Source organism: Chelonia mydas, chromosome 2, assembly GCF_015237465.2.
Source record: "Chelonia mydas isolate rCheMyd1 chromosome 2, rCheMyd1.pri.v2, whole genome shotgun sequence".
Classification (NCBI taxonomy): Eukaryota; Metazoa; Chordata; order Testudines; family Cheloniidae; genus Chelonia; species Chelonia mydas.
In genome coordinates, this window is record NC_057850.1 from 209,859,174 (window position 1) to 209,883,007 (window position 23,834).

The window sequence follows — 23,834 nt, forward strand, 5'->3', positions numbered from 1 at the left end:
GAGACTATCTATTGCTGGCAGTATCAATCTGGTATTTTTAATAAGCAATATAGTTTTAATATTTTTAAAGTTTAGGTATTTTCACAATCTAGCTTCCTTTCTTAAGAAAGAGCAGCCATTCACAGATTTATTATATATGGTTTTATCTGTAGAAATTCCATCAACAAGAACCTTCTTACTTTTAACAGATCAGCAAAGCCATCCCAATGTCTCAAGATCAGAAGCTCAAAGCTTTTATTGGTTTATTTCCTGGAAACGTTTCCACCTTTTTAAAAGCTATGGTTAAAATTTCCTTCACATTTTGTTGGTGGAGTGCCTCTTGTTGGCTTTAGTAACTGCAGTTTTAAGACTCTGAGGCTAGAACATCACTTAGATGTGCAAAAATATATCCATGCCTGTGCATCCATAGTTGTAATTACACTTGCTACAATTCATTGTGTGAGTCAGATAGCCTTTTGTGTATGTAACTAAATGTCTACCCATTTCCACACCCGTTTGTGGTAACTTCCTGCACATATATGGTGTTCTTGTGCAATTAGGAGTAATCTTGCTCGTCATGTATGGGTTTCTGCTGTCATATGTCAGTTTCAGTTGACCACACTGTGAAGAGATAGATTGAGTGCAAGGGACCTTTGGAGAGTCCTTAGTCCTTTAGGAGTATGATTTTGACTTTCCTATTATATTCTTGACCACCTTCTCCTATTTTAGATTAAAAGGTTTCATGTACAACAAATGAATTATGAAGTTAACACCTTGAGCAAAAGTGCTTTTTGCAGTATTTACATAACCATGACCTCCATAATTCTTTGAGCTAGGCTTAAAGACTAACATAGTTATCAGATCATGTTTGCTGTCCACAAAGATAAGAAAACAGCCATTATAACACAGATACCATTAATCATGGCAAAGAATTGTGCTAACACATGATTCATTTTGTAGTGAAAACAGACCCTTACTGTATTTGACAAATATAACTTAATTTGGCACTAACAAGATCAGAGTTTTGGGGCCTGATCCAAAGCCCGTTGAAGATAATGGAAATAGTCCCACTGACTTTTATGGGGTATAGATCAGGCCACACTTCACTTCTCAACTCCTTTTCCTCTTTTCACTGCGTTGGAGTTGCCCACAATTCCTCTTGGAGTTTCAGTCCTTTTCTCTTCAAATATTTCTTGACAGTGTCTTTCTGTTTTATTCTTGGCCTTCCACATCCTTTCTTGCTGTTCTCTTCCTCCCATGCTTTCTTTGCTGATTGTTCTTTTTCCATTCTTATCAAATGACCACCCTACCTCAGACATGCGCTTGCCAGCCTATCTATCATTGAGAGCTCCAAGTTCATCTTCCCTCTAATTTCTTCCATGCACACTCCATATACCCTCCGCTTGCCTGACATTCTCTTCAGTATATTATTTTCAGCAACCTATATCTTCTTTTCTTCCATCTCCATAAGACCCACTGTTTCCAAACCGTAGAGCAGTTTGGAATACACACAGCATACATTTTTCCTTTCAGTTTGGTACTGATCCCTCAGTACTCCTGTTACGTTTTTTGCTTTCATCCATTCACACTGGATTCTTCTTTTCAGTTCTCCAAATCTCTCCCTGATGGCATTAAATGTACTTCCCAAGTACACAGTTCTTTCTTTTGATTCAACTTGTGTCTGGAAACTTCAATCAACAGCTCTTCTTCCAACTTCCCTACTTGCATAACTTCAGTTTTCTGTGTGTTTACCTTCAAACCATGGTCTTCAAACACAGATGTCTGCTCTGATACCATATTTATCAATTCCTCTTTGCTGTCAGCCAAAAGGCCCAGAACAACAGCATACATCAATTTTCTCTATGTCTCCACAGGCTTGGTTCTCCTACTAATTAACTCCATAACTAGGATAAAGAGAAGTGGACATCGCACACTGCCTTGTCTCAATACCACTGTCATCTCAGAATTTTCCGAAATTCCCTATGTTGTTAGCACCTTAGCTGTTGACCCTCAGTACAGCTTCTCTCCACTTCATGACACCTCCCTCCCATCCATTTCAATAGTCCCTACACCTGCTCCCATTGAACCAAATCATATGCTTTCTCAACATCAATATATGCTATGTAGCAGTTACACTCTTCATTTATCATTCTTTCAAACTTCTGTTTCATTGCAAATATTGCATCTGTCATCCCTTCCTAAGGCCTTATTGCTCCTCTCCTATATTTTACTCTACATTGCACCTTAACCATGCCTCCAGAGCTCTCTCAGTGACTTTCAGAGACTGACTTAACAGAGTGATGCCCCGATTGGTGTTTGTATCTCCCTTACTCTTGCAAAGAGGCATAATCAATTCCATTCTCAAGCCATCTGGTATCCTATCTTGATCCCAGCAAACATATAGTAATCTTTGAAGCTACTTTACTCCAATATCTCCAACTGTCTTGATCATATCAAGACTTATCTTCACCAGTTGCTTTACCATTCTTCATCTTATTCAGTGTTTCTGTCTCTACAGAGATCAGTACCTTTTGAGACTTCCCCATACTTGTCAGGGTTACATTCACTAGCAACTCTCTCTTCTCATTTAACAGCCTTTGAAAATGTTCTTTCCATACCTCTTTAGGGTTAGTCACCACACTGTTCCCATCCTTCACACATAAAGATTTCTTCATATCTTCATGTTTAATTGTTCCTCTTTTTTGCCAACCCAAAAACCAACAGATCAGGCCCCAAGTGCAATAAAATTTGGCTAGCAATATTGTAGCATTTTCATGTTTTCTAGTTAAGAGGATTTAAAACCTTCTATAATAATATTTGTTTGACAGACAGATTATATCTTAAATATTATCTTATATTTGTTTCCACAGCTCTTGAATGTTACCCTGGTGGACATCAGATCCTTCAAAGTCCTTACCGGAGCGTTGATTTTGATTCATCACAACTACAGCAATCAGCTATTCAAGATCTCATATGTGACCATTCACTAACACCAGGATGGTACCGCTTTCTAATATTTGATAAGCCAGCTGAGATGCCAACCAAGTGTGTGGAGGTATTGGTGCACCGCATTTTGTATTTCAGATTTAACACATGATTTTTCTTAAAATTTTCATAATAGGATAGGTACCTATCAATAGGAAAATAATTAAGAATACTTATTAGTAGGACAGAAAGGTGAAGTCACAATCTAGCTAGCTGAAAGCTTGTACAGCGCCAAGCAGGCTAGAGTAGGAGACTCACAATTACAGGGACATCACATCATTAGTGTACCTCTGCTCAAAAACAGAACAGCAGGAAGAGCAAATTAAATTCATTTTTTAGCATTTAACCAGCTGAAATTTACAGCCACTACTAGGTGGGCTTTCTTGATGCTAGTCTGTTTAGGGATATTAAGGTTTTAAAACACAAATGTAAGGCTAGTGGTTTACTTAAAAATGTTCAAAGCAGTATACATGATTTTAGCCCCTTGATTCCCCTCTTAGTGAGCTAATTTTAAAATGTACACTTTAGGAGAAGATATTAGTCATAAAATGTTGATCCGATAAAGGTAAATGAGAAAGAGCTAAGATTAGTTTGCCTCTGACCCCTAAAATCACATCAGATACAAGAGTCATCCTTAACTCTGGATTTCCTAGGTTTGCAGTGCTTGTTTTTGGGATTATTACAATATCTCTGTAATGTTTTTATACTTAAATTACTGACAGATACTCTCAATCTTAACTCCATTTTAAAAGAGTTTTGTCTTGGAATTTCCATGGTCTTTTTTTAATTAAAACTGACATAGTAAACAAGAAAAGAGAATGCTACTATGTGATATTTCTTCTAATGATCTGAAAATATGTGGGATCAACTTTAAAACTTCACCAGTACACCAATGCAGAATAAAAGAGCCATTGCACACTGGCTGATTAAAAGGGATTTATAGCTCTGTGTTTTAAGAGCAGCACAAAGCAGCTGAAGTGTAGCAGTGATTCTGACTCTTCATTTGCTATTGATTTATTAGTATAGACGACTGTGTTACAGAGACCGATGTTATATGAAAGGAAGGGCAGGGAAAGCTCATTTCAGAGCCTGATGTCTCTGGACTCCTGTGCTCATGCCTCAGATCCCGCTGCGGTGCTGCCTTGGTGCAGAGCGGAGCCAGAGCAGCAGTGTCATGGGAGGCTTTTCAAGCCCTGATGCCCAAGCTAGTATACAACTATGGTTTAAAACAGTGGGTCAGGACCCAAAGTGGGTCAGGACGCCATTTTAATGGGGTCACCAGGTCTGACATTAGACTTACTATGGCCTGGGGCTGGGGCTGAAGCTGAAGCCCGAGCCCCACCTCCCAGGGCGGAAGCCAAAGCCCAAGGGCTTCATCCCTGGATGGCGCGGCTCAGGTTACAGGCCCGCCACCCGGGGCTGAAGCCCTCGGGCTTCGACTTTGGCCCCCCCCCGCCCAGGGCGGTTTGTCTCGGGCTTTGGGTTTGGCTTCCTCCACCCAGGGCGGCGGGGCTCAGTTGGGGTCAGGCTTTGTTCCCCCTTCCAGGGGTCTCATAGTAATTTTTGTTGTCAGAAGGGAATCACAGTGAAATGAGTTTGAGAATCACTGACAGAATCTGTAAAGAACAGTGAAAGATGAGCCAAGTCATCTACCATTGAGAACTCTTGACATATTTGTCCAGTGTTCCTTTTATCACTAACTCATTATAACCAATAGAATTGTTACCTGCAAATTAGCTATGGAGGAGGAGTGGTGCTATCACAATGGCCCCACTTAAGACTTTTCTGAGCTGTTGACCTTACCCTGTCTGTAGCCCATGTAGTCAGTGATTATAAAAAATGGTCACTAAGGGTATGTCTACACAGCAATTAAACACCCATAGCTGCCCCATGTCAGCTGATTTGGGCTCACGGGGCTCAGGCTGCGGGGCTGTAAAATTGCAGTGTAGACATTTGGGCTTGTGCTGGAGCCCGAGTTCTGGGACCCCACGACTGGGGAGAGCCCCAAAGCCCAGACTCCATCTGAGCCTGAATGTCTACCCTGCAATTTTATAGTCCCACAGCCTGAACCCTGCAAGCCTGAGTCAGCTGACCCAAGCCAGCCATGGGTGTTTAACTGCTGTGTAGCCATACCCCAGGAGCCTAATTTCTTCAGATATAACTTGTGCACGACATTTCAGTTAATTTTAACCATGTAAAATGTTTGAAGTTTCTACATTATTCCATTAACAAGATCATTCAGAACAAGGAAAAGACACAGAAGGTAAATTTCTTAAAGGACACATCTTAAGATTAGTTTTAATACAAACTAATCAATTACTGGTAAATTCTCTGTACATGTATTCTGTTTTTACAAGTGTAAGTTTAGGGGAGGATGTACTTTACTTTTCATATGTTACAAAGCAGTTGAATCCTGCTCTAAGTTCAAACTGGAACTCAAGCTTAACTGTGAAGCCACAGCCAGCATCTCCATAATAAAATATTTCTAAAAAATAACCTTCAGTATGTATAATAGGGTCACTTACCCAGTCTGGCATTAAGATACCTATGCAACAATTTCTCCTCCCTAGGATCCTTCTGTAACCAGGCTCTTAGCCTGTTCTCTGTCACCTTCTGCCAAGACTTACCTAGGCTCCTTCCCCACCTCCTCCCCATAGCAGGGTTGGTGGAACAATTTGTATAATGGGGGTGCTGAGAGCCACTGAACCAATTTGTAAACCCTATGTATGATGGAAACCACTTCAAGCCAGGGGGTGCCCCAGCAGACCTAGTTCCAGCACCTGTTCCCCATAGGGAATCCCCATTGGTTATGGAGGAGCCTCCCCAGCACATAGTTTTCCTCCTAGCACTCCACATTGGATTCCCACAGGAAGCCGTCACTGGTCTTTCTCTAGTTCCTGGAGTACCTCCCACCACACTGTTGTTCCTGCCAGCTCCCTTTCCACGCACAGCACGGGCTGTAGTTTATCTCTTAGCTAGCCTAGCTGCCAGTCACTTGCTTTATGGACTGTCACTCCCATGATGTGTGGGGTAAACCAGGCACAGATGAAGTTGGGCCCAAATTCTCTCCAACCCCGTGATAGTACGTTGACTGGGTAATTGCACGTCTAACTGCCATAGTTGTGCAAGCAAACAGGTATTCACCCATTATTTTTGTATATTTGCAGAGGCCAATTTGAAAATTTAAACCCAAATATTTAATTCTTTTTAAAAAACACATTTTAAAAACATATACAATGCAATATAGAGAGTGTCAGAACATAACTGATAGATTGAAAAAAACCTGGCTCTTTACCTAAGCAGTACATGTCATTTGTAAACTGTTTTTTCTACACTTACTGGCAAAAACACATCTATATATATATATATCTAATCTCATGGGCCAAAATAAAACAACTCAAGTAAAAAAATGAAAGTTTGTTTTGAAAATTCCTTTCATTTTGAGTCCCTCTGACTATTAGAAAACTTTTAATATGAGCTACAATGAACTCTTTGCCAGAGATTCAAACTCTGCCAAACGCTCTGTTCCAGACTTTCTTCAAAACAAAATCTCATCTCAAAGGACTCTGTTCACCTGGTAGGTTAATGTTGGGCTTATGACCTCCTAGATTCAAGAGATAAAACTTCCTTCTGCGATCATTATCTTCTGTGGTAGGCTTAGTGTGTCTGTATAAGAACAAATTCTTTGTAGGCCATCACAGTTCACTCTATCAGGAAGTCATCTGAGGTAAAAGGTGATCCCAGATCCTGCTGGAGAAGACCAGACTGAGACTTCTCCAAAGGTCATACAAAGCTCAGAATTTCAGGTCCATGATCTTCATGTGAGTTTTTTCCAAGTGCTGGTTTTAACATCACTGCACTAACTCTTTAGCAGCAAGGTGGTTTTCCATTTTAATTATAAAATAAATGTTCTGGAGAAAGAGAATAATATACCTATGTCCTCAAGGTGTTTCTTCTCAGATGTCTTTCAGTAGAACACCATATATAGAGAGGGGACCTTTTAACATGAGTGCTTAGTCTGGTAAACTCAGAACCATTACCTTTATTATTATTGCAATTATTTATTATTTGCATTGCCATAGCGCCTAGGAGCCCTAGTCATAGACCAGGGCCTCTTGTGCTAGGTGCTGTACAACACAGAACAGAAAGTTGATCCCTGCCCCAAAGAGCTTAGGCTACTCTCATGCTCCAGTTTCTTTTGCTCTAGTGCAGGGGTTCTCTAACTTCATTGCACTGCAATCCCCTTCTGAAAACAAAAATAACTACATGACCCCAGAAGGGGGGGACCAAAGCCTGAGCCCGCCTGAGCCCCGCCACCTCAGGTGGGAGGGGGGGAGCAAAGCCAAAGCCCAAGGGGTTCAGCCCCAGGTGGGAGGCCGGTAACCTGAGTCCTGACACCCAGGGCTGAAGCCCTCGGGCTTCAGCTTCAGCCCTGGGCAGTGGGGCTCATGCTTGGGCTTCAGCCCCGGACAGTGGGCCTTGGGCTTCGGCCCTGGACGGTTGGGGCTCGGGCTTCAGACCCAGACCCCAGCAAGTTTAATGACAGCCCTGGTGACCCCATTAAAATGGGGTCGTGACCCACTTTGGGGTCCCAACCCACAGTTTGAGAACCGCTGCTCTCGTGTGATTGGGAAGATTTGGAGTCTCATGCTTTAGTGGATTAGAACCATCTCCATAACTTTCAGATTTGTTCTCATGGCAATGCCCATGACTAATATCTTTGTTAAGCTGTGAATCACACTGCAACTACACTGGTTTGTGTGTGTGATTTTTTTTTTTTTTTTTTTTACTAATTTTCCCAGAAAAATTCCATTCTGTGGTGAGATGTGACAGATGGTATTTCACAAATTATTTAAAAATACTGTCTGTCTGCTTTTATCCATTTTAATTTTTGTGTTGCTATTTTTATTATTTGTATGACATTAGACTCTAAAGATCCCAAATGAGATTGGAGCCCATTGTTCTAGGTACTGTGCAAACATATAATGAGAGATAATCACTGCTCTACCAAGCTCGCAACATAAATAGACAAGGTAGGCAAAGTGGTGGAAGAAAAAACAGGCACAAAGAGGTGAAGTGTCTTGCACAAGATCACACAGCAGATCTGTTGTATTAATTTAGATGGAATATATGGGCTAAAGGTGTTAACATAACCCAGTCACTGTCTAACACTAAACAGTATTAAACAAGGTTTGATGTTTGGCTTACAGAGACCTCCGTCTGCTTATTACCATGCCAAACACATTCCTTCTAACCTTTTATTAAAGATACAAAACCAAAGGAAAAATAGTTAAAGAACTTGAAATGTACAGTATTAAATAAGACTTTATTCTTAGCTATATATTTTGTTCCCCTTCCCTTTACCTGGAGAGAGTTTTTAGAATGGAAACCCCCCTGGTTTGACAGTCTTAGCTGGTAGCAAATGTGGTAATAATTGTCCTTCTGAGGAAAAGAGAAGAAATTTGGTTGAGATGGGCTGGAGTTGTTGATCTTGTTAACAATCCCATTTCTGAAGATGACGAAACAAGACAAACAGACTCAAAAGGGGGAGAGGAAAGAACTGTAAAGATAAAAAAGGTAGCTTCTGTCTCTTATGTTGACTCTCACTTATAACCTCACTGTTGAAAAAAGCACAGCACAGTACGTGGTCATATCAGCCACTCCGAGATCTGGCAAACTTGTACCAGTATCAGGCTGCGTAGAGCACTGCTTTTAGCTGCCTTCTTGGTCACAGACTTATGGCAGTGGTTTAGAATATGCAATCTTGCCCAGCTAAGCCAGACTCTTGTAATACAGAAGGAAAAAGGAGAGAGAGGGGAAAGAGACAAAATAAGGTAGGGAAAGAAAAGGACACATGGGGGTGAGGGGAGGGACAAAGTCTTGCATCTCAGGTGGTGGTTGGAGTTTATCTGGAGCCAGCGAAGTTGAAGATTTCCTCTGGCTCCCTCTCTCTGGCCTGGTCTTGTCAGGCATTACTCAGGATTAAGATGAAGAAAGTGGGGCTAGTGAAGCTCTTTCCAGTAGCCAGTTTTTCTCTCAAAGTCTCTTTCTTTAAGGAACCCAAAAGGGACTGGTGGGTGGAATAGCTCATCTACTCCTTATTTTGTGCAGTCAGGCCTAGTTTCAGCCACACCAGTTTTGGTTCACTGATTTCTGGTTCCCCACTTCTCTTGTTTACCAAGCATGATGTTAACATGATGTTAACACAGTCCCTGAGTTATATCAGTAGGCCTTTCTGTCTTGCTTTTGCACCTTTTCCCATCAGTATTTGTTGTTCTAGGTTATTACAATAACTTATTAACTTACACTCACTTTTTGCAGTTGAACTCACAATAAGGGTAAATTGGTATGCCCAGTTATCACAATAGGTCAATGGCAGAGCTGACCTTAAAAATTCTTCAAAAAAATTCTTCAAAATTCTTTCTTCATTCAACTAGCATGTCCTCTGTTTGATAGCCAGTTTTAGCCTGAACCAGCCCCTTGCATATGGGTCCCTATATCACTCAAACATTTGCACATCACAGGAATTACATCATCTGCTTTTGATGAGCAGATGTAGAACACAGGGGTTCTTCTTCATATGTGTGGTATGACAGCCCACAGCATCTCACAATCTGCCCTAACAGCCTTACATGTATATTAAGCAGTAGGACTGTCAAAAGTGAAACCTGTGTGGGCCCACAGGTGAGAAAAGTAATTTATGCCCAGTAGAATCATTAGTTAGATAAAATACAGCAGGGCTTAAAATATATATATAGGCTTCTCTATGGCGCTCATCACCGTAATATAAGAGTGTCTCTTAACAGTAATGAATTTGTCCTAACAAGACTGCTGTGAGGTAGGGAAGCACTATTACCCCCATTTTAAAGATGGGGAACTGAGGGACAGAGTGATTAAGTGACTTGCCCAATATTTGTGTATATTGTGTATTTGCATTCAACTATGAAAAAACACCACACACATTTCCCATGTGGAGGTGAATTCCCCATTTACTAAAAGCTGGTGCAGTAAAATAGTTAAAAGCATATGAACCTTGCATTAAACACTAGAGCAGCTTGGTACTGTATTAACTATTTTAAACTGCTTTTTTTCGTGCTAAAGATGAATCACTGTGGAACGCAAGCCCCTGTCTGGTTATCTCTGATGGAGTCAGAATCCATGCCTCTACCTGGTGAGATCAAACAATTAACAGCTTGTGCAACGTGGCAGTTTTTCTTCAGCACTACAAAAGACTGCTGCCTTTTCCGAATCCCTGTCAGTGTGAGGAACTGTGGAGAATTCTTTGTTTATTTGCTACAGCCCACCCAAGGATGTATGGGGTATTGTGCAGAAGGTGAGGAAGCACATCCTATCATTCTACAAAATCTGTGTGTGTTAGTAAATATCTCTTACTCATTTTTTTGATATAGCATTCATTATTTTAATGTGTTGTTCCTTGCTTGATTTGGCATCATATTGAGTGAAAACATACATTTAGACTTTTTCCCGTAGCCTTTACTTGTAGTATTGATAGTGTAGATCAATAATTTGTTGAGATATCATGGTGAGATAAAATTATATGTATGAATATATTTTGTTGAGTTATTGGGTATTTAAAAATACAAGAAATTCAACTTTGCATATATCAGTTATTAGTGGTTTGATCCACTAGTAAAATACCTTTTTTGTCTTGCTATAACTAAACTTTTCTTTCTGAAGAGTATGCACATTTTATTAAAAAAAAAATTAAAGTTGGAAACACGAACAAATAACAAATGTATTTGTATAAATGGGGTGTAAAAGAACTGGAAAAATATCTTTGTAGAGTGCCTGTAAAGACCACCTGGTGTTCCCAAGGGAATTGCAGCTAGTCCCAAATGATCAAATGTCTGCTAGGATCCTTATTCTGCAATTAGATTTTCTAGCACAGATCCCTTTGCCGGTACAGCGCCCCATCACATGGGCTAGAGGGTTCTGATCAGGGCCGGCTCCAGGCACCAGCTTTCCAAGCAGATGCTTGGGGCGGCATTCAGAATGGGGTGTCAGTCCGTGTCCCGCGGCGCCAATTCGGTGGCAGCTCCACTGCTGTTGCGGCGGTGGCAATTTGGCGGCAACTGCTTGGGGTGGCAAAATTGGTAGAGCCGCCCCTGGTCCTGATTCAGGAAAACACTTAAGCATGTGCTTAAATTGAGACCTATATTTGTACTATCAATTTTATACAGTCTTTTTGCAGATGCAAATTTAAAGGCTGGGTTAAGGCCACTTTGAAGATTTGGTCTTTAATGTCATCTTCACAAAAACTCTGATTCAAGTGATTTTGGATAACTAGGGAAAAATCTCACCAATCAAACTCTTAGAATTTAGGAATTTGTGCTAATGTACTGCATTAGTAGCAAATCAGAGTAGTCTACTCTATCATGCATGGAAATGTACAGATATTTTACCTTATAGCAGTGGTTCTCAACCTGTTAATTGTGAGCCGCAGATTGAGAACCACACCCCCCCCCACCCTAAAGACCACCCACAGTCCCCTATGCCCAGAGCTCCTCTTTAGAGCGGGGCCAGGAGTAGAGCCCTTGGTACAGGCCAGGCAGCCGGACCCCAAATCCTGCTGTGTGGGGCCGGGCAGGAGCTGGAACTGGACCCCGCTCTGCAAGGCTGGGTAGCAGCCGGGATCCCCAGCACCGAGCCACGAGCGGAGTGCCCAGCGGGGCCGGCAGTCAGCACACGAGAAGCGGGGCCAGGAGCAGAGCCCCACCTAAAACCTGGGGCAAACCCCTAGTTCCCAGAGCCCGCACACACACAAACCTACCCACAGACCCACTCTCTAGTCCTCTGCCCCACTGCGGCACCCACCAGCCCCCTGCTGGCAGGAGCGCTGGTGCAGGCTGCAAGATGCCAGCCCCGCCCCCTGCCAGACCAGAGTGGCAAATTTTGAAATTTGTTTTGCACACAGCTGGGCTGCAGCTGTCTGTTAATTGGGCCGCATGCAGGTCACAGGCTGAGAACCACTGCCTTATATATTATTTTAATTAATACAGATCTGCTAATGCACTAAATCACATTATTTTATAAACACCTTGTGATGCGGTATTCACACCACACTAGCCTAGGAAGGGTTAATGAGGCTGAGAAGGGGCCAGTTAAGTGTATAGGTCACAACTGAGGGAAATTAGATGGCCTAAGTAACCCTGGATTGCTGATGGAGCCCAGCAGAAAAGGAACAGATGAGCCTAGTATAAAGCCAAGAAGATGGCAGCAGAAAAGGGCTGCAGTGAGGGAGTCTATAGCCATTCTCTGGACATAGGTGATGGAAGGAAGGAAACCTAGGGGGAGAATAGGAACCCTGGGTATCCAGGTGTGGAAGTATAACATTGTATAAGGGGACATGCTGGATACATTGTATATGAGAGGGCATGCCAAAACATGTTACAAAGTATCTGAGGGAGCACACGTCGGGACAGTTAGCTTTTGAATGGAGAAGCAATTAAGATAGAGCCAGCACATCTAAGAAGCAGGCATCAGAATGGAAGGTGTGAAGGGCAATTAGTTAAGTTAACTGGAAGCTGTTAAAGGAGATTGTTAAGGGTGGCAGGTAATTGAAGATACGTGACTGGTCTCAGGGATCTCGAAGGGTGGTGACTAAAATCTTTTTCTTCTTTTGTCTGTAACTTCTCTGTAACTTGTTCTCCAGCAAGCTGTATAAATTAAGAGACACAAGCCCCACTCGGGGGGCTCACTTCTAAATGTATTAGCAGAGCAGCTTTGCTAATAAAACAGAGTGGTCTGATAAATTGTGAGTCTGAGTCAAACTTTGACACAGGCCATGAAGGAAGGGTTACCCAGAAGTGTGATGAAGCAGAAGCTTGAGAGAGGCAGAGTAGGAAAAGGCTTTAGCGAAATGGCAGCAAGGTGAGATCTTGCAGATATTGGCTGCTGATTAGCAGGTCCCTAAGCTGGAACCAGGAGTAGAGGACAGGTCTGGGTTCCCCTGACAGCCACTGAGGGCAGTGGATTTGGAGACTGCCTGGGATGGTTTGTCCTTTGGGATGGTTCCCCCCGCCCCAAACCTGTATGGGGGAAAACACATAGTGACTTTGTTGGAGGGGCAAGCTATGAAGAGGGAGCACCCGAGTCAGAGAGAGGGAGAGAGGTGCTGCTGGCAAACAACGGAAGGTGAGGTTGGATCTGGAAGGAGCTAATTTCCAAGCCGTCAGGAGAAGGCACCTAGTAGAGAGTGTACTTCATGACATGACGTAATAGATTAGAAAAGTTCCATTTACATCTGATGACTCTGCTAACAGAAAAGTTTCTTCTATTAAAAAAAGGAGAGAGAGGGTGTGAGACACCAGTTAGAGATCTGGTCAGTGGATTTCATGGGCCTCAAACTCCCACTATTAATCTGATATAGGAGAGTAACAGCAGTACCTGGCAAAGGGTAGCTGCATGGGTGCTCTGAGCCTGAAGCACGTTTTGAAGCCAAGAACTTCTTTCTGCAGCTTTACTGGGGCTATGTCAACACTAGCACTTTTGTCATATAAATTATGCTGCACAGAGGTGTGAAAAAACACCCTAAGTGCTGTAAGGTACACCGACGGAAGAGCCAGTGTGGACAGTGCTATGTCAGCGGAAGAGCGTTTCCCGCTGACATAGCTACTGCTGCTTGTTGGGGGTGGTTTAATTACATCGATGGGAGAGCTCTCTCCCATCACTATAGAGTGGCTAAATGGGAGATCTTACAGCGGTGCAGCTGCATCGGTACGCTTGTGCCACTGTGCTCTCTTGTGTAGACATGGACTGAATTTTGTCATATTTTCATAAGAACATAAGAACGGCCATACTGGGTCAGACCAAAGGTCCATCTAGCCCAGTATCCTGTTTTCTGACAGTGGCCAATGCCAGGTGCCCCAGAGGGAATGAGCAGAACAGGTAATCATCAAGTGATCCATCCCCTGTCACTCATTCCCAGCTTCTGGCAAACAGAGGCTAGGAACACTATTCTTGCCCATCTTGGCTAATAGCCATTGGTGGACCTATCCTCCATGAATTTATCTAGTTCTTTTTTGAACCGAGTTATGGTCTTGGCCTTCACAACATCCTCTGGCAAGGAGTTCCACAGGTTGACTGTGCATTGTGTGAAGAAATACTTCCTTTATTTGTTTTAAACCTATTAATTTCATTTGGTGCCTATTAATTTCATTTGGTGACTCCTAGTTCTTGTGTTATGAAAAGTAGTAAACAACACTTCCTTATCCACTTTCTCTACACCAGTCATGATTTTATAGACCTCAATCATATATCCCCTTAGCTGTCTCTTTTCCAAGCTTAAAAGTCCCACCCTTATTAATCTCTCCTCATACGGAAGCTGTTCCATACCCCTAATCATTTTTGTTGCCCTTTTCTGAACCTTTTCCAATTCCAATATATCTTTTTTGAGGTGGGCGACCATATCTGCACACAGTATTCAAGATGTGGTCGTACCATGGATTTATATAGAGGCAACATGATATTTTCTGTCCTATTATCTATCCCTTTCTTAATTATTCCCAGCATTCTGTTTTGCTTTTTTGATTGCTGCTGCACATTGCGTGGATGTTTTCAGAGATCTCTCCACAGTGACTCCAAGCGCTCTTTCTTGAGTGGTAACAGCTAATTTAGACCCCATGATTTTATATGTATAGTTGGGATTATGTTTTCCAATGTGCATTACTTTGCATTTATCAACATTGAATTTCATCTGCCATTTTGTTGCCCAGTCACCCAGTTTTGAGAGATCCTTTTATAGCTATTCACAGTCTGCCTGGGACTTAACTATCTTGAGTAGTTTTGTATCATTTGCAAATTTTACTGCCTCACTGTTTACCCCTTTTCCCAGATCATTTATGAATAGGTTAAATAGGACTGGACCCAGTACAGACCCCTGGGGGACACCATTATTTACCTCTCTCCATTCTGAAAACTGACCATTTATTCCTACCTTTTGTTTCCTATCTTTTAACCAGTTAGTAGTCCATGAGAGGACCTTCCCTTTTCTTCCATGACTACTTACTTTGCTTAATAGCCTCCCTTTGGTGAGGGACCTTGTCAAAGGCTTTCTGAAAATCTAATATACTATATCCACTGGATCCCCCTTGTCCCCGTGCTTGTTGACCCCCCTCAAAGAATTGTAGCAGATTGGTGAGGCATGATTTCCTTTGCAAAAGCCATGTTGGCTATTCTCCAACAAATTAGGTTCATCTGTGTGTCTGACAATTTTGTTCTTTACTATAGTTTCAACCAGTTTGCCTGGTACTGAAGTCAGGCTTACTGGCCTGTGGTTATCCTCCAGTCATTTGGTACAGAAGCTGATTTAAGCTGAGTTAGTAGTCCTGCAAGTTCACATTTGAGTTCCTTCAGAACATCTGGTCCTGGTGATTTATTACTATTTAGTTTATCAATTTGTTCCAAAACCTCCTCTAATGACACCTCAATCTGGGACAGTTCCTCAGGTTTGTCACCTAAAAAGAATGGCTCAGGTTTGGGAACCTCCCTGACATCCTCAGCCGTGAAGACCGATGCAAAGAATTCATTTAGATTCTCCGCAATGGCCTTGTCGTTCTTGAATGCTCCTTTAGCAACTCGATCGTCCAGTGGTCCCACTGGTTGTTTAGCAAGCTTCCTGCTTCTGATGCACTTAAACATTTTTTGGTATTGCTTTTTGAGTGTTTGGTTAGCTGTTCTTCAAATTCTTTTTTGGCCTTCCTAATTATATTTTTACATTTCATTTGCCAGAGTTTATGCTCCTTTCTATTTTCCTCACTAGGATTTAACTTCCACTTTTTAAAGGATGCCTTTTTGCCTCTCACTGCTTCTTTTACTTTGTTTTTTAGCCATGTTGGCTCTTTTTTTGGTTCTTTTACTATGTTTTTTAAGTTGGGGTATACATTTAATTTGAACCTCTATTATGGTGTCTTTAAAAAGCTTCCATGCAGATTTCAGGGATTTCACTTTTGGCGTTGTACCTTTTAATTTCTGTTTAACTAACCTCCTAATTTTTGTGTAGTCCCCTTTCTGAAATTAAATGCTACAGTGTTGGGCCGCTGTGTTTTCCCCACCACAGGGAAGTTAAATATAATTATATTGTGGTCACTATTGCCAAGCGGTCCAGCTCTTGGACCTGATCCCGTGCTCCACTTAGGACTAAATCAAGAATTGCCTCTCCTTTTGTGCGTTCCAGGACTAGCTGCTCCAAGAAGCAGTCATTTAAGATATCAAGAAACTTTATCTCTGCATCCCTTCCTGAGGTGATATGTACCCAGTCAATATGGGGATAGTTGAAATCCCCCATTATTATTGAGTTTTTTATTTTAATAGCCTCTCTAATCTCCCTGAGCATTTTGCAGTCACTATCACTATTCTGGTCAGGTGGTCAGTAATATATCCCTAGTGCTATATTCTTATTATTGAAGCATGCAATTACTATCCATAAAGATTCTATGGTACTGTTGGGTTCATTTAAGATTTTTACTTCATTTCATTCTACACTTTCTTTCACATGTAGTGCCACACCCCCACCAGCACAACCTGTTCTGTCCTTCCAATATATTTTGTACCCTAGTATTACTGTGTCCCATTGATTATACTTATTCCATCAAGTTTCTGTGATGCCTACTATATCAATGTCCTCATTTAATACTAGGCACTCTAGTTCACCCATCTTATTATTTAGACTTCTAGCATTGGTGTATAAGCACTTTAAAAACTTGTCACTTTTTAGCTGTTTCCCATTACATGATGTATTTGAATGAGACTTTTTTTCATTTGACTGTTTCTTATTAGAGCCTACATGTATTTTATCATCTTCTATATTCTCCTCCTTACTAGGACATAGACAATCTCCATCGTCCCCTAAGGGATGTCTCTGTCTGAACCACATGCTCCTCCACACCTGTCGGCTTTCCTCCAGCCCTTAGTTTAAAAACTGCTCTACGACCTTTTTAATTTTAAGTGCCAGCAATCTGGTTCCATTTTGGTTTAGATGGAGCCCATCCTTCCTGTATAGGCTCCCCCTTTCCCAAAAGTTTCCCCAGTTCCTAATAAATCTAAACTCCTCCTCCCTACACCATCGTCTCATCCACGCATTGAGACCCTGCAGTTCTGCCTGTCTAACTGGCCCTGTGCGTGGAACCGGAAGCATTTCAGAGAATGCTACCATGCAGGTCCTGGACTTCAATCTCTTACCTAGCAGCCTAACTTTGGCCTCCAGGACCTCTCTCCTATCCCTCCCCCCTATGTCATTGATACCTATATTTACTATGACCACCGGCTCCTCCCCAGCACTACACATAAGTCTATCTAGATGTCTCGAGAGATCCACAACCTTCACACCAGGTAGGCAAGTCACCATGCGGTTCTCCTGGTCATCGCAAACCCAGCTATCTATGTTTCTAATGATCGAATCACCCATTACTAATACCTGCCTCTTCCTAATAACTGAAAGCATACAAGCAAAGTCCTTTTTACTTTTGTGCTTTTCTTCCTGCTTTGTCTGCTGTTTCCTCGTTAGCATTTAACAGCTGCAAAATGCCAGTTTTCAAAAAGCGATTGCCAGTATGAGATGAGAAACAACTACAAACTTTGTATCATTGGATTATGGAATAGCATAATCTGCTCCCCATTCTTGCTAACTCATGAGTGTTTCAGTGTGGTTGGATCTCAGTCTTTCTCTTTTACCTTATGAGTGTCTAGCTGCTTTTTAAAATGTTTCCAAATGTCCAAGTATTTTCATGTTTAATCAAGGCACCACTGCTGTTGTACTCGTTAAGAGTCAGGAGAGATTTTCTTGCTGCATATTACACAAATTGCATAATGGCAATTGCACAAATCACTATATCTCTTAGGCCACTGTAGGAGAGATCATTTTTCAAAATTAATTTACATGGAATTCAGCTAAATCATAGGTCTGAATTAATCCATAAAGCATTTAGGCTCTTATTCAGAAAAGCATCCCTATTCGGGGCGTGCTTTAGCTCCTGGTTAGTCACTAGCCAAAATCCAGGGGAACATGCTGAAAAACAGTCTCTGTATTAGCCAGTGTGGGAGGGCAGTGTCGGTGCTCCATGCCCCGCCCCTTGACACAACCTATTTATCTGATATATCCATCTTAGGGTTTTGTACGGATTCCCATCACTGTCCTATGTGATCCTGATAGTGAGGATTGATCTATTTGCAGATACCAGAGTTAGCCTTTAATTAGTGTTTTAATTATATTTATCATTACTTAACATGGAGCAATATTTTAAGAGAGCTGGTATGTAATTAATCTATTTATAGATATACTACTTAAGGAACTTCTTTATTGTTGTTTCAGAAGCAAAACCACAAAGATGTGAACCTGGGGAAGTGAAAACTCAAGGTGTCTGTAATAGTAAGTATTTTGTCTTGACTTTCAAGATTTTCTTTATACCCAGGACCTAATAATTTCAAGATTTTGTTATATTTTTTACATTTATTGTTGGTAAATGAAGTGTCTTGTCCTTTCGCCTAGAAGAAATTAAAACAGCACCATTAGTAATCAGGTAAGAAACAGCTTGTATCTCTGGGTATGTCTGCACTGCAAAACAAAATAACTATGGAGGTGAGCCTCAGAGCCCTGGTCAACTGTCTTGGGCTCACAGAGCTCTCGCTACAGGTCTAAAAATAGCAGTGTAGGTGTTCCCACTTGGGTTGGAGCCCAGGGTCTGAGACATTCTGAAAGGAACTTTAAAATATTAAACTTATTTTTCAGGTTTAATAGTTTTATAATAAAAATTGAACTTTTAGTGCTTTTTCAGGCACTTATACCAAATACACATCTCAACGTCTATCCGTGAAAGGAATACTGTCAACATATTTAGGGTTTTCCATTGCTTTGCGGAGGTGGAGGGGGTTCCAGTATAGATGTACCCTCAGTAAATATTTCTGTTTAGTCATAATCTATTATATTTATGTTTTTATTAATCTGGAATTGCACATGTGCATCTGGCAATGTTTTCAGTGGAAATCGTTGGGGCCCTAAGATCTCTCCATATGATCTGTTGCAGGGCCTTAGATTGTAATTGCTGTGTAAAATGTGATTCACATTATGATTCCATACACAAGTACTAAATAAGTAATAATCATGGTTAATAATGTTGATATACAAGTTACTTTGATTTGCAGATTCCTTTCGTACCTAAATGCTGGCTCTCAACAACACCACTTTCTTGCAAACTCTGCTGCCTGCAACTGTCCCACTACACTTAGACCATTCCTAGTTTTGTTTACAGGCTAAGTAGTTGTTCCTCTCAAATCCTCTCGAATTGCTTTGCCTGTTACTTTTGGCTCTCTGGCAAGATTTTGTTGTTGCCTTTTATTTCACTCCATTTTACCTTCCTCCCCTCCCCTCTCTTGAAGAAGCTGTGATAGTTTTGCTATCCAAATGTTCTTATAAAGAAAATATCAAGTCTTCTTTAATTCTTTCACCCTTCCCTCCAGTCTATGAATAATCAATATCTGAAAAAGGACTTTTCTTATTTTAATAACGAGCAAAAAGAAATTTTTTTTTCTCATTGTGATTCTCACCAGATTTCTTTATTTCACTGACTTTGTAAAATGTAATTGCAAAAGAAGTCTATATATGGAAAGAGTAAACATTCTTACTTTTATAACTGATATTTAAATTTTCTCAATGCGAGTTCAGTCAACATAAACCAATATTGATTCTCCTCAGAATGAAATTCACAAATTATGTTTTTGTTCTGTTTTTATTTGTATATTTTATGTTTTGTGGTAGGTAGACTGTCTCCTTCATCATCTCCATCCCCATCACCACCACCTCCTACTTCACTGGAAGTTGTGGCAGAGTTGGTTGAAGCCAGTGTTTACTTACGGTGTACTTTTGATGTTCCTCTTGCAAATAGTTCAGTGGGATTTATTGTAACTTGGTCCAGGCTGGCTTCTGAAGACTTCAAAGAAGAACTGAGACGAGAGACAACAGTTCAGGCATTCTCACTGTTAGAACTGGATGGCATAAACCTCAGACTCGGAGACAGGGTACGTTTAATAGAATCTTTTTGTATATTTGTAAATATATTATTGTCCTCAATGGCCATTTTATCTACCAACCTATCATTTCATATATGCTCAGCAGATAGCAACAGTAAATGTTAAAGGCAGGGTACCAATGTCTTTCTATACAGATTTTCTTGGCAGCAGTCCTGTGCCTCCGGTTGTTGTTTATAATCAGTGATGCCAATCTGAGTGCAGAAACCTCATGGGTACTTGAGTAGTGATTATGGCCATCATGGTCTTGGAGCTATCAGTCTATGTACAGTGTGCATTGTGCCCCTGTTAGCTTGAACTTGCATCTTTGCTACCTTCTACTGTGAGTTTATAAATTCCTGTAAATAAAGTGAGTTTGGGATGGATCGGTATGGAGGTAAGAGCCTATAACGTCTAGCTGCTGCAGCAAGTGGTGCTTGTGATTCAGCACGAGGCACTTCTCCTCCTGAATTAGTAACAAACCACGGGTCTAATATGGTGGTCAGGCCAGTGTTTTGTTGGAGGATCTGTCTTTTTGATTAGATGTAAAGTGAAATACTTGACCACTCTTGAACATTAAGGGCTTGGTCCTACATCATTAAAACCAATTAAAGTTATGCTGTTACTTCAGTGGGAGCAGGATAAAGCCCTCAGAACCCTCAGTACTTTTTATAAGAACAGAGGCGTTAATCCCTGAAAAACAAGATGCTTTCTATCCATCAATGTTAAAATTAGGGTTAATGCTCTCTCCTCACCCCCTCCCCCAATAGGTGCTGGAACTAGGGGTGCTGGGGGTGCTGCTGGCTTGAAGTGGTTTCCATCATACACAAGGTATACAATTTGGTTCAATGGCTTTCAGCATCCCCACTATATAAATTGTTCCAGCACCCCCTCCAAAAAATAAAAGATGTAAAAACATTTCCCTACCATTTTACCTCGGCTGTTTGGTAGTGACATTGCATTAGTAGCCAATCAGAAGGCCAGTTGCTTAGTAGTTATGGTAAATTACCAATCCTACATAGGCCACATGGCCATTTAAAAAACTGTTGTTCTGTTACTCCTGTTTTACCTTTGTTTGCAGGTCTTCTGTAGCAGTTCTACTTTTTTCTTGGAAAAACCAGATATACAAAGCCCACCCGTTGAGAGCAGTGAATTTTTTGCTGGCATTAAGGTATTTTGGAAGGGAAACAATATTCTACTCTCTTGCAACAAAAGCTTTTCTAATTATTGTTGTTCATTACAGTTGTAGCAATATTGCAAGTATTCTAAAAGATTATTTGCCTATTAAAAACTCTGGCATCAGTAGATGATGAAAGAACTCAACTTCAAATGCTGTTATTTCTTTTGTGCTTTTTCATTCTAATCACACTTGCTAAAGATGCTAAATGAAGAGAAGGTGGGACCAAGTAAGCAACAAGAAAATGTATGACCCCTGGACACTTCGAATTGATAGTAAACTAATAAGGAACAAACTTCAACTGTGCGGAGCTCAAGTTCCATGGGAGGTGGGGGAGGCAAAGTTGCTTCCTAAGCTACTTTTATGCCTCTGCAGTCACTGATGCCAGCTAGAATGGCCCCCTAGGGACTGTTCCACTGGCTAGGAATCAAGGCCGCAATTCTGCACAGACTTATATACATGCGTAACTTTATGCACTGTGAATGGGATTACTCACAGTGTATAAAGTTAAGCACATGCATAAATCTCGGCAGGATCAGGACCCATGTTCTACTAAGTTCTGCAGTATGCTTTGTGAAATGTGAACATATTTTCTTTTCCACACAATTTTTGCATGCACAATTGGATCCTATATTGATAGCTCAATTTAAGCGTTCTTTGTGAATGAGCCCTAACCATATTCTCTTATGTGTACTATACAAGCAGAGGTGAAAGTAAGCCAGTACGGTCCGGTACGGCATACCGGCAAGAGCCAGTACGCCGTGCCAGACCAGACCGGCTTCCCCCAGCTGGTGCTTTAAAGGGCCCCGGGCTCCCCACGGCAGGAGGAGCCCCAGGCTTTTTAAAGCACGGCCAGAGCACTGCCGCCGCTACCCTGGAGCTCCAGCAGCGGGGCTCGGAGCTTTAAGGGGCCCTTTAAAGCACCACTGGCGCTTTAAAGGGCCCCACTGCCGGAGGCCCGGGGTAGCAGTGGCAGGGCTCCAGCCGCGCTTTAAAGGGCCTGGGGCTCCAGCTGCTGCGGGAAGCCCCGGGCCCTTTAAAGCGCCCCCTGGGCTCCCCGCAGCAGCCGCAGCCCCCGGGCCCTTTAAAGCGCCCCCCGAGCCTCACTGCTTGAGCCCCAGGGTAGCAGCGGCAGGGCTCCGGCGGTGATTTAAAGAGCCAGGGGCTCCGGCCGCTGTGGAGAGCCCCGGGCCCTTTAAAGCACCCTCCCGAAGCCCCAGGGCTCCCGCAGTGGCCGGAGCCCCCGGGCCCTTTAAAGCTCCACCTGAGCCCCGAAGCTGGAGCCCTGGGGTAGCAGCGGCAGGGCTCTCGCGGTGATTTAAAGGGCCCGGAGTTCCGCTGCAGAAGTGGTGGCCAGAGTCTGGGGCCCTTTAAATCGCCCCGGGGCTCCCAGCTGCCTCTGCAGCTGGTAGCTCCAGGGGTGATTTAAAGGCCTTAGGGCTCCCAGCCGGAGCCCTAGGGCCTTTAAATCTTGATTTAAAGGGCAGGGGTATTTAAAGGCCCGCCTCTTCCGGTTGAGGCCCCGCTCCCCCGCTCAGGACTTTGGAGTACTGGTAAGTCCTTTAAATTACTTTCACCCCTGTATACAAGGATCTATATTGCTAGTTTACAGAGACAGGTTCTAAGAGAAATATTATGTTTTGTTTTCTTCAGTATTTTGCTTTCATTGGGAGACAACTTTATAGACAACATATTTGTTTTATACAGCTGTAAAAATTGTATTTTAACTTTTCAAAAGTTATACAGAAAATGCAATTTTGTGTTATTACTGTAGTTCACAGAGTAAGATAATCTCAAGTAAATATTTGCATTCTTAGTGTGCTTTTTTATATGCCAGCTGCATCCTGAGTCACTCAATATATCAGAAGATGGGAAAGAATACAGACTGACAATAGAAAGTAGAATTCCTATTTCTTGTCCCAAATTTAGCCAACTTGAAAATGACTGCAAAATCTCATTAAAATTAAATACTATTGATCAAGGTAAGTATTGTCCTAATTTTTATTATGTTTCCCACTTTGAATATGTACTTCTAAACCTTCCCTTTAGATTTCAGATGTTTTTGGTGTGGTTGTGAATTATGGGATATGTTATATATTATAAATTAGCACAAAAAAGTCATAGGTCAAATCTGCTGCCATTCAAGGTTTTGGGAAGCAAAAGCCTGATCCAACACCCGCTGCAATTAATAGAAGGCTTTCAGTTGACTCCTACAGGCAGTCCATCGGCCCCCCTGCCATTGACTTCAATGGGAACAGGACTGGACCCTGTGTTTGCACATTGCTAATTTTATCACATCAGCCAGTGCAAGCAAAGGAAATTCAGAATGAAAGATTCTCCCCATGACTCATTGCATTGCTCTTGCTTATTATAGCACTTAGTCCTGCAGTCTTTACTCTTAGCCATTATTATACTTTTTCTGCAGTTGAGCAGAACTCCTGTTGACTTCCATGAAAGTTTTGCTTGGGGAAAGACTGTAGGACTGGACCTGTGGTTTTGTGTATATGGTTATAGATGTAGAATCCAAGACCAATAACTTATCTATGAATGGAGATCCAGGTAGCTTTAGCATTACCAAAATATCAGGTAAGTAGAAGGCCTTACTGTTTCATTGTTTACTTACACAGTACCAGCAAAATCTTTATTGGTTTCTCAAGCAAACACTAAAGGGAGA

General features: G+C 41.8%; 1 protein-coding gene across 3 annotated transcripts in view; it reads left to right on the forward strand.

Moving 5' to 3' along the window:
- Window positions 1-23,834, forward strand: part of VWDE (von Willebrand factor D and EGF domains) — a 73,621-nt gene that overhangs the window by 7,492 nt on the left and 42,295 nt on the right. For all 3 annotated transcript variants that reach the window (XM_043541139.1, XM_043541140.1, XM_037891559.2), the window contains exons 2-7: window positions 2,850-3,034; window positions 10,066-10,297; window positions 18,293-18,349; window positions 19,736-19,995; window positions 21,065-21,154; window positions 22,998-23,142. In XM_043541139.1, the coding sequence (XP_043397074.1) occupies window positions 2,850-3,034; window positions 10,066-10,297; window positions 18,293-18,349; window positions 19,736-19,995; window positions 21,065-21,154; window positions 22,998-23,142 (969 nt within the window). The remainder of the gene's footprint in view (window positions 1-2,849; window positions 3,035-10,065; window positions 10,298-18,292; window positions 18,350-19,735; window positions 19,996-21,064; window positions 21,155-22,997; window positions 23,143-23,834) is intronic.